The sequence below is a fragment of the Pterocles gutturalis genome, unplaced genomic scaffold, assembly GCF_000699245.1.
Source record: "Pterocles gutturalis isolate BGI_N339 unplaced genomic scaffold, ASM69924v1 scaffold20898, whole genome shotgun sequence".
Classification (NCBI taxonomy): Eukaryota; Metazoa; Chordata; class Aves; order Pterocliformes; family Pteroclidae; genus Pterocles; species Pterocles gutturalis.
In genome coordinates this window covers 13-11484 of record NW_010123551.1, presented here as the reverse complement: position 1 = coordinate 11484, position 11472 = coordinate 13, and the positions used below count along the sequence as shown (strand labels likewise).

General features: G+C 49.7%; 1 protein-coding gene across 1 annotated transcript; it reads right to left on the bottom strand.

Annotated features, from left to right (window-relative positions):
- Positions 1-714: 714 nt before the first annotated feature.
- Positions 715-10742, bottom strand: LOC104458524 (excitatory amino acid transporter 1-like). Its single transcript, XM_010077958.1, has 9 exons — positions 10528-10742; positions 9516-9653; positions 8500-8704; positions 7605-7647; positions 6667-7007; positions 4148-4381; positions 2901-3095; positions 2314-2448; positions 715-913 (listed from the first exon to the last, which is right to left on the bottom strand). The coding sequence occupies exons 1-9, from the start codon at positions 10739-10741 to the stop codon at positions 715-717; spliced, it is 1704 nt and encodes a 567-aa protein (XP_010076260.1). The 5' UTR covers position 10742.
- Between the last annotated feature and the right edge of the window lie 730 nt (positions 10743-11472).

Genomic DNA, 11472 nt, shown 5'->3' with positions numbered 1-11472 from the left:
AGCCCTGTGTGGTCCCATATTCCTTCAGGAGCTGGGTGACTGTAGTATCTACAGCCAGAAGGGTTGCCAGAGGACCGAGAAGCTCTCCGGAAGCATCATCGTCTATCTGTGCAAACACCAAGACTAGGTGAGCAGGGAGGACACTGTGTTCATCATAAACACTCTTGCCAGTGAAGAGCTGAACAGGAGTGCTGGGGCTCTCCAGAGATCTCCAAATGGCCAAAGATAAAAGTTTTACGTGCTTGGGGGAAGCCACTGACCAAGGGAAGGCTTTGCAGCTGTATCCTGCAGGGTGGCCATCATGGCAATATTTTGGTGCCAGTCCACAGGTGGTGGTGTCCCCTTGTGGTGTCACCACAAGGTGGTGTTCCCACCTTGCCACTTAGCTGTGCTCATGCTTGAGCTCAGAAACAAAGGAGCTCCTAGTTCAGCTCATTCACTGAGTCTTCTTTACTCTGGTCTAACTCTTGGACCCAATAAGAATGATTAAATCAGGCTTTTGTGGAATAAAACTTTCTTTTTCTTTTAATTTTCTCCTCTTTAATGACAGTCAGAAAGAGATGGGGGAGAAATGGGACCAGGGAGGACTGCATGTGGCAGAGGGGGGAGGAAAGTGTGCGTCTTGGAGAGTGGATGTTTCTCTGTCCTCCACTATGGAGTTTTATTTCAAGTCTTAGCTTTTTAGAGCATTAATCTGCACTCTCCTGCCTGATTTCACAGTGCTGTCTCACTCCTGGGGTGCCTGTGGATGTCGTTCTGTGGGCAAATCAGGTGGGAGAGCTGCTCTTTCTCCTCTGTCACAGAATTACCAAGTTCGCAGTCCTGCATATCTAGCTCATGCCGGGAGAGATGCTCCACAATGCCAGCCCCCAGAGAATCCCCCAGGACGTTGGTGGTTGTTCTAAGGCGGTCCCTGAAAAATCAGAGAGAAAAATTAAATATAGCTTCTTAGTAACGGCTAAGAGGATGACGATTATTTCAAGAAATATCTTCAATGAAACTTCTTATTATTTTTCAAGTCACTCTAATAATTGACACTTCAACATTGTGAAAATGACTCCCAGAGAGCCTTCCTTGATTGATGGTCCTGGGCACAGGCTTCACTCTCTATTGCATTCTCAGTTTCTCACTGAAAAGTTTTGGACTTGCCACAAAACAACAGAAATGCTATTGTAGTTCCATGTGGATAGTTTCCTTTCCAAAGGTCTGCTAAGGCCTTTCTGCAGACTCAGATGAGCCTCGCCACTTCTGTTACACTTGAGTTGCATTTTGTTTTACAAAAAGTGCAGAAATTCTGGTGCAAACCTATGACTTAGTGCTGCTGTGGAGCCAGATTTCCTCAGCATGCACGGGATACACTGAGACAAGGCACCAGATTCTTTGTGCAAAATGGCAAATCCAAAACACCCTTTGCAATGAGATGTTCTCCACAACCACAGCTGTATGAAAGAGCTGATGCTATCCCTCTTCCAACAACCCATCATATCCTTCAGCGGTAACAACAGATAAGACCTTTGGTACCTGACTGAAACCAGCCTTTCTGGGTAAGTACAAGAGGTAACCTTTCAGGAGGCAGGGCCTTTTCCAGCCAAGTCTGTTCTTATGCACTTGCACAGGAGAAGTGGAGTTGTTGGGCAAGACTCTGTTTCCAACTGCTCAGCCATGGCTGGGAGCAGACTTTGGCTGCTTTGGCTGCAAGCCAGCAATACAAGGCACAGAAGAACAGAGGAAACCATCGGTGTACCCCTGAGTCAGGATTTTATTGTGTTTCAGAAGACTGAGAGAGAGAGGACTGCACACAACTGCATTCTTCAGTCTAGTTCCTAAGAGTACTTCTGTGAAATCACTTGTCCCAATAAGAGAAGTGAAATGGAGCAACACAGCTGACTAGCTGCACCCATGTAAACACTCCTCAGCTTTGTGCAGCCCAGCCTCATCCTACTTTCCGTGTTTGGTAGCGCAGAACCACCATTCTGCCGTGTGAATTTGCTTATTATTGGCACAACCTGTCCCTATCGGTCTGGAGATAGTTTCTGGGTTCCTTTCAAGATAAAGCAAACTAAGGACATTCTGCTTGGTGACCAGGCTGATCTGCAAGTGACCTCTGATGCCTTAGGTCACTGAAGTATGTGGTGAAGACTCCAGCATGGGCAGAGAGGGCTACTGTGAGGTCTCATGGGTACGGGCGTGTTTTATGCTTAATGATACAGGTTACTGAGACTGCTTCTAGCAGAGACGTTGGGAGTGCAGACAAACTCTGTAAGCGCTGGCAGGGAGCGCAGAACAGCGCACGCTGCTGAGCAGAGGACTTACAGAAACCAGTCCACAGCGATGATCAGCGTAATGTCTTCAGCAGGCAGCCCCACTGATGTCAACACTATCACCATAGTCACCAGTCCTGCCTGGGGTATGCCTGCGGCTCCAATGCTGGCTGCGGTGGCAGTGATGCTGGAGGGAACAGGAAAACACAGCTGTCAGCAAAGGGAGGAAAATGGGCCGTCGCATTTGCAAAACTGTCAGGAAGTAGCTCAAACTCATCATGTACAAAACATCTTGGTAGCCTTTCTGCCCTGGTCACCCAGCAGGATGGTGACACGTGGGACATCAACACAGCAGCCAGGCTGTCCCCTGCCAGGCTCCCACCCGTAACAGGCCGCACACTGCGGCGCTAGCTAAGGGATGGCCCAGACCTGGAAATGCAATAAGGGCTCAAATGGAGGCTCAAAGATGTGGTGCCCAAATCAAATGTGCTTCTACACCTGGAGGTGTAGTACACCCTTCTTTTACACACTTTTTTTTCTCATTGTATCTCCTGAACAAAAGAGGAACCTGGCCCCACCTCAGATAAGCCAACAAAACTGAAGCCCTTCCTGGAGTCCCATAACTCTTTCAAAAGTCACCTTATTGTGATGATCTGCCCGAAGTCAAGTTCATAGTTGTTGACTTGTGCAATGAAGATGGCTGCAAGGGCCTCGTACAGAGCAGTGCCGTCCATGTTAATTGTAGCTCCCACAGGCAGAACAAACCTCGTGATGCGTCTGTCCACACCATTGTTTTCTTCCAGGCACCTGAAGGTGATTGGCAGAGTCGCTGAGCTGAAAAGAATTTACAAACCAACATGAATTGGGTATATGCTGACTTTGGAAGAAGGACTAAGCTTCTGCCTCGTTTGTGACCTTACCCACCTGCTTTTTCACCCTGCCATGTGAGCCAGAGGCCAGAAGCTGCTAGGAGAAAGAACAGGCTAAGAAAGGCTTCCTCAGATATAGTGCGTGCTGCAGTCGCACATCCAGACATGGCTTTCGAGGGGGGCTGGAACAGGGGCTGTGTAGCCCTGAGGCTGATGGTGCTGGTGTAACACTGAAAGAAGGTGATGCTGGAGGATTCAGGGTATCAGACAGAGCCTCAAGACCAAAACTCCTTTTCCAGCTATTAAAAAAACTTGAGCCCTTTCTCACCCCCTTCAGTGCATAAGTCAAGAATGAGCCATGTGTGAGAATATATCTTGCAGAGAAAGCAGAGAATTGTTTCTGAAAGAGAGCATGAGCAGGAAAAATGGAGTGTGTTTCAGTGTGAGAACGCATGTGGGAGAGATTGTTATGTGCTTGCCAGGAAAAGAACATAGCACAAACCACAGCACCTAGTGAAACAACAGCTACTTCCAGCCCCTCACTTTGGTTGGCTGCATGGCAGCATGAGTGATTGAACACAGTGGCGTTTATGCCTTTGCCCAGGCCCCCTGCGCGTTTAATGCCAGCCACATGTGTGCCTGGGAGAGAGAAATGCACCAATGTGTGTGAGTACGTGTGTGTGGGAGGGAGGTGCATGGAGAATAACGCTGCAGTTCAGTGGGATTTGACATTTGTCTTGAGCTCAGCATTCCAGTGCTGCATACAGTCACCCCCATGTTTGTCAGGGAGGAATACGAGTCATGCACTGATGGTTACAGAAAGGAGCTGATTAGGGTTCCAGTGCAGGGGAGTGGGAATCTTTCCACTCTTAGATTGGCTTGGCTAGCCCAGTGCAAAAAGCTGCTAGTGCTAGAAACTGTGGGACCTCAGTGCTGCACTGAGGGCAGTGGAATGCTGAGAAGGAGCCCCAGAGTATCCGCACCAGCCCCAACCCGACTCCTGTGTAGCCATCGTACCTTGAGGAGGTGCCAAGGGCTGTGATGAGAGCCTGCAGAAGCCCTGCAATGAATACCCAGGGGTTTCTGTGAGTGACAATGAAGTAGAGCAGTGGCAGGATGCAGAGGGCATGAATGAGGAGTCCAACGATGACGGTGAGCGTGTACATCCCCAGCTGGCCTCCCATCACTGCTAGGTCATCCATCTCCAGGATTTTGCCAGCAATTAAAAACATGATCCCAACTGGAGCATACCTATGGCAGAAACACAAGGCCAATGCTCAGAACTGGCATCCACACTTTCACAGCAGCTTTAATGCATGCTGTCTGGACAAATCCCCAATAAGCCAGCACCTGAGAAGAGCTCACTGAGCCTAATCGTTGGATCATACTGCTGGTTTCTTTTCTGGAAGCCTGGAGAGAGCTGGGACTTGTTCACCATATGGTCAAAAACCAGCACTTGTTGCGCTGTCAGGGACCCCAGCACTCTGTTGTGTGCACTGCTTGGGCACTGGTGGAGGTCTCCTCCTCCTTCTGGGTTCCCTACTTGTTTCCACAGCACTCCTTGTAGAATTGATGGGGAGGTCATGCAGAGGAGTCTTCAGAGTCCCTTCCTTTCCTAACAGAGCTTGGGCTGAGAGTATTTTTTTTACTGAGAGGCACAGGGAACTACAGGAGAAACAGGGAATTGGGGGGTAAAAGCAATAGTGTCCTAAAGGATAGGGCTATATATCCCTATAGTGCCTGGGATATCATCCTTGCTATCTTCAGATGTTCACATTTAGGGAATAGGTGTAGCAAGGACTGGGTGCACCAGTACCTGTGAAAGCAGCCATGGCTTATATAAAACCCCATTTTGAGGTACACTGCTACTCTTTCCATTCCTTATGGCTTTTTTTGCCCTCCATAACAATGCATCTCATGAGCAGCAGTGAGGCTCCCCAGAAAGGAACCCCTAACACAGACATAGAGAGTATCATGGGCACCAAACTCGACATGGACAAATAAGTGGACCAAAGAAAATCCCAGCTCCATGGCCACACCTCTCGGGGCTTGGCCTCTCCAGCTCAAGAGCTCACATGCAATTCATGCACAAGGCTCAGAGGTCCACATGCCAAACTCCAGCTTAGCCTGGGAGGTTTGGAAAAGTTTCAGGAAAGGATTTCACAAATATTTCATTTCCTCTGACCTTCCTCATAGAAGACATTCTTGGCTGCAGCTAGTGACCAGATCTCCCCAGGAAAAACAAGCTCCTGGGAGATGCTCTGCAGACGGTGGCTTCAGGAAGGAGTGCTGGGCTGCAGCTGACAGTCCTGCCTCCTATGCCAGCAGGATTTGGTACGTCAGGAGGTCTGTCCAGACACTACCTACTGCACGTGCACGGGCTGTGTCCTGAGTGTAACCGATGTGCTACACATCAACACCCTGCCTTTCTTCCTGTAAGGGGGAGCTGAGGGAGGGGGCGTTGAAGGCACCTTGAAATTGTCTCTGGGAGCAGTGTGCAGGTCTCCTTATTCCACTGGGCTTGTGCTCTCCCTTCCGCGCCCTCAGGCAACTGTTATCTCTTCTTAGGAAAGCAAGGCCCCAAGTTCTGGCTCATCCGTGGAGAAAAGGATCCCAGAGGGGCTGGAGCTCCACAACGCTCTCCTGTGAGCTCAGGATTGTTCTTCCCCTTTGTGTCTTTTTGTGTAACGCCTGTCCCCCTGTACCCGGGATGTTGCCCTGACATGAAAGACTGGGACTAGAAGACCAGGGAATGGAAGCTGGAGTGATCGAAAACGGGAGAGGGTGTGGGGCTGACAGATCCCCTCCCTATCAGACATTCCCATGTATTCTGCCAGCCCCACATCTCTCCTGTCTCACAGGACCTACCACAAGCTCCTTGGGCCCTAGATGGGTAAAGAGCTTAAATAACAAGATTTGGCAAAATGCTGCCTTCTAGTGAAGACTCGTCTCGGCAATGCTTTGTTTATCTGGACCATGTAGCACAGGCAGCCTTACACAGAAAGCAACAAGCAGCTGAGCTCTGGAGGAGCTGGGATCTGGGAGACCTCAAATTGAAAGGAAGTCATGTTGAGTTGACCTTGTCAACCCAGCTCAGCTCTCAGAGCTCATGCATACAGGTGCCACCCTGAGTAAGAGGAAAGTGCCAACAGGTTACTGTGATTTGTAGCTAAGTCAGACTCCTGGAACATATCTGGAAGGAAAGCTTTTGGTGGGAAAGCCTCACACCCTACCCCTGTTGGTAAGGCTAAGAGATCTTCTACTCCAGCTCTCTGGTCTTCCAAGGATGTTTCCAGCAGCCTCAAGGAAAGCAAGTCCTGGTGTACCTGATATTTCTAAGGTAAAAACAAAAAACAGGAAATGAAATGTGAACAAATATCCCATCCAGACTTTTCCCTCCAGCCTGATGGAGCCAAAGGAGAGCTGTACCCATTTGCTTTTCCTGTGCATATCATTCTTAAAGCTACCCCGCTTCTCATCAGGTCAGTGGAAACTGCACCTTCAGACCTCCTGCTCCAACCAGCCGTGCTCCTCACCAGATGATAATGGCCACCAGCCTCATGATGGCTTCGTTGAGGCAGTTAAAGAACTCCCGCAGGGCCCGTCCCTTCTGCTTCATGCTGCCGATCACCAAACCGAAGCACATGGAGAACACTACCAGCCCCAGCGCGTTCACCCCATTGGCTGAGCCCGGGATGGGAATGACTTCTTCAAAGGTCAGCACCTCGGAGACGGTCCCCAGGGCATGAGTGATGTTCTCCAGGATGCTGGTGAAGTTCTCAGGCACAGGAATCTGAGTGGTTGTCACACCTACTGTGACATTGCTGCTGTGGAGGATGGTTCTGGTGAAGACCCTGGTGCTGTACTGCGTCTTGTACTGAAAAGACACAGATTATCAGATGCACTCACAGGTTCTGGAGCTCAGGATAACATGCTAGGCTCTTGCATCCCTTCCTAAAGAAATGAGAGTACTGCAAGTTCACTGCTGAGCTGTGTGGGAAACTTGCCTGTTCTCAAGCTCCCTAGCTTAGTACTGTCATCAAGACATTCATAGAACTGAAGGTCACATGAAACCCTTGGAGCATCTCATATCCCTAGGACTGAGATATTCTGGCTTCTCTGATAACCCTTCCTACTGCTTCCAAAGGCACTAGCACTACAAAAGAGACAAATTCTTGGAGAATCTGCTCCCATTTCACTGCCAGTCCAAGCCTGCTACCTGAGATCACACAAACCCTTCCTGGCTCTGAGTGCGGGATGGGACGGAGGCTAAAGCCCCCATCTACAGACAGCTTGGACAGCTTGTGTGGGGGATGCTGTGATACAGGCTGATGACTGCAGTGTGTTCTGGAGCAGTCGCTGGGGACGTGTGAAGGTGGTGTAAAGCAATTGCTGTTCCATCCCTCAGAGGGTTGGACCATGGTCTGGGGCAGAGGGCACAAAGGGAAGCGACAGGCCAGGGGAGATTTCATACCTGTTTGAAGCAGGCTTCTACCAGGTTGGGCGGGAACATATTCCTGCAGTAGATAAAACAAGGAAAGGGTTACTGTCCTGTTTGGCTATCAAGAAAACATGGGCTTCCTGGCCAACACCTCTGTCCTGGAGCAGTGTCTCAGGTCACAGCTCTTGCAATGCCAGCGCAGGCTGCAGAGCAGATGGGCCCTTTCTGCCTGGCTGACAGAAGCTGGGAATGTGCTGGTCTGGAGCCAGGCATCCTTCTGCATCCTTTCAGACTCCAGCAGGTTGTATTTCAGGTATGTGGAAAGAGGCTACACACATACAGCACTGGGATATGGGTCCATTGTAAAAGCATAATCAAACCCAACCAAACCTTGAAACAATACCATATCACAGTTTTTAGGATACTGCCTTGCTCTCAGCCTCATCTCTACAGCTGTCATTTGAGTTCTCTGTTATCTTCTACCTCAGAAACAGAGCTCCATACCACTTGAGATGGTGCAGCTTTGCCATTCACGGTGTAACATCACAGCAAGACAATGTCTGGGGAACCACTTCCTTGATTTCCTCGGGTCAGTGAACGTGGATATTTGGAGTAGCCTTTGCTGGGTGAGTTTCTGAAGGGTGTGCAGTCAGTGATAGTTTTCATTACTTGTTTTGCTGAGCACACCTTTGCCTCTTGCATTAATACCTCTAACAGAAGGGCTGGACTCCAGAGCTCCAGGCCAAGCCCTGAAGCTCAGACTGGCAAAGCCAGCTAGACTCAGATAGAAGTAGCAGGCTGGGCAAGACTCGGCCATAAACCGCTTTCCCTATGAGCATACGCCTAAAGCTGGGACACTTCAAAAAGACATTCTGTGGAGGAATGTAATCTGATACAGTCACAACAGAAGACCATCTTGTTCACCCACCTCACCAAGTCCATGAAGGCATCTGTGGTCTGCACCTGCTCAATTCTGCCTTCTCGGTGAAGCTTCTCCTTAGATCCTTTTCCTGGGTGGATGATGATAACCATGAGAATGCCAATGAAGACTGCTATGATCGTGGTCACCATGTAGTAGACGACAGCCCGCATCCCCATCTTCCCTGAGGCTCTGCCATCCAGCGAGGCCATTCCTGGGGAGTCCCACAGAGAGACAAGGTGAGACGGTCTCTTGTCTTAGAGGGAAGGGCGAAGCCCTAGGAAGATTCAAAGTGCACAGGGCGCATGTGTGAGTTGGACGGGGAGCTGGGGTCTCTAGGGGGCACAGGATACAGGGGCAGACTTTGGAGCTCCAGGGTGATGTTGATATGGGGGAATGTGGCTTGTGGCTATGAAGAAGCATAGCACTGGTGGGTCCTAGGCTGCACTTGGGAATATAGCAATTTCATCCTAAAGCTCTCAGAAAGGAAATAATCCCCTCCCAGTACACCGGGCCTTTAAGTCCTTAATGGTGGGATGTTTCAGCAGGTGGAATGCCTTGCAGTCCCTCCTGCTATCTGCAAGCTTGGCTGGCATGTCTTGTCTTCTGTGGATGAAATCAGCTCTCCAGCTGGTGATCACCTCCAGCTCTTTTGGACTGACACAAATTAACTTTCCCTAGGCTGGAGGAAACCTGAAGCTGACTTGAGCAACAAACTTGTTGATGTTTGAGGTTATGTAGGATGAAATCCGTGTTAGTGCTCAAGTGTTGGGCATTGGAAACACCACATTGTGTCCTCCCTAGTCTTCTGAGAAAGCACAAGGCCTTCTGCTTCTCTTCTCCACTGAGCCAGCAGAGACATGAGTGTGAATCATGTTCACTACGGCTGTAGGTTCGGGCTTGTCATTATTAGCCAAGCTAATCCAAACACCTCCAGCTGGGGCACAAAGGGGTATTCCACAACAGCTAGCATCCATCTTGGCTGAGTATTGCCTTGTCTGAAAGCAGCAGAAAGCACTTCTCACCTGTAATCAAGCTAGAGACAATGAGAGGAAGAACCAACATCTGGAGCATACGCATCAGCAGCTCGCCGGGGAAGGAGAAATACTTGATCTGGCGATAGGTCAGCTGGTAGGGCCGGAGGGAAAATGCCAGGATGATCCCTGTGGACCAGCAAGGGATAAGAATGGAAAAGGGACAGTGTGATCCAGTGGTCTGTCCCTCAGACCTACAGTGTGGCTTTTCTCTTTCTCATCTCCTTTCAGCTCCTCCTCTCCCCAAAGGAGCAAATGCTCTTTCTTTTTCTAAAAGGCTATGATCCAGTTTCTGCTGTATGCTCTCTCTCCCTCTGATATATTTTATATGCACAGGAGCCTCGTGCTAAACCACAGGTCTCCTTGTTGCTCTGTCTACTGCTCTTCTGCGGTCTGTTCCTGGGAAGCTCATGAACACAAACATGCTGTGACCAGAGATATGATCTCCCAGCCTAACCCATGTGTGAGCACCCAGTCCAGAGGCTTTGTCCACCCACCTCTTAATGGTAAGTTCAGCCAGTGAGGTAGAGACTTATGGCCTGGATTAAAAGCTAGGGACAAGCCACTGTCTGCTGGGTGAGTTTATCACAGGGCACTGTGTCGCAGCCTTTGCATCAGTCCCCCCTTCCAGTACTGTCAGGCTAAAGCTGTGGGATGAATCTGAAGAGCACTTGTGCCTGTAGCTGCACTCGCAAAAAGCCTCTGAACAAACCTGGATGATTTTTTATGAGGATTGGTAGAGCTGGATCATCAAATCCTTTCTGTTGTAGGCTGTTCCTAAGCTGCAGCCAGAAAGGATCAACAAGGACTCGCTCGCACACACCCTCTACAAGGTCTGTTGTCCTTGCAGGCAAAGGTACTTGTGATTTGGACGGCATTTTGAGCTGTCAGCTCATCAGCTTCACCTCCCCAGCCAAATCGTTATGATAAAATAAAATCTTTGTAGAATAAAAAACCTCTTCCCCACATTTATAAACGGTGCCCAGTCTTGCCAGCTCCATACCTAGTAAGACTGCAGCGATGGTGAAGAGGACAAAGGCATTTCTCCTGAAGAAGCTTTTGGTGCTGTCAGCAGTGATGCTGTGCATTCGCTTCTTGGCCCGTGCTGCCCGCTTCTGTACCGCCTGCCGGAACCGCTGCATCCGGCTCTCGGCATTGAGCCGCTTGGCTGCGTCCTCATTGAGGAACAGGCTGTTGACGTGACTCTGCTCACTCATGGTCAGCGCGGCTGCTCGGTCCCCAGGGCACGGCTCTGCCTACGCTGGGCAGGGAGAAGCACAGGAGGGAAAGCATGAGCTGCAGCACCCAGCAAACTTCCTTCATCTTCAGGTCATTTCCCTGGGGCCATGAGCAGGTTTATTAATGAGCAGAGTTGAATAATGAGTTCCTCTGCCCCTCTGCAAGGAGCAGACCCCAGGGAAAGCCATCTAAAGGGCTGCCAGGGTCTCGTCACAGCTGCTCTGGTGTCTCTGAAGAAGCCCTGGCCTCTCTCTGTACCACCCAGCCTGCTCTGAGGAGTGGCTCATGGTGGCCTGGGCAACCAGAAAGTGCTCCACAGCCATGCAGGCTTGTTCTTTAGAGTTTTATCAGGTTGGACAGGAATTAATTTATATCACCTAGCAATAAAACCAGCTTCTGTACAAAAACTGTTCCAAACAAGACCAAGCAGCAAACGACATTTCTGATGTAGCTCCGAGATGGACGGGCCCCTACCGGCACAGCTTTCCCCATGACAGCGAGTGGCACCAGCTGTGTCTGCAGAAAGGAACATGATCTCTTTGCATTCTGTGGAGCCTGAGGATAATACTTTACTGACTTTCTTTTGAAGCACAACAGGACTTTCAAGTAGGATCTCTTGTCAAACTCCACTGATGGGGTTAAACTGCTGTCCTGTCTTCACAAATACTAAAATCGAGATCAAACTTATTCCAAAGAGGTACATGAATCA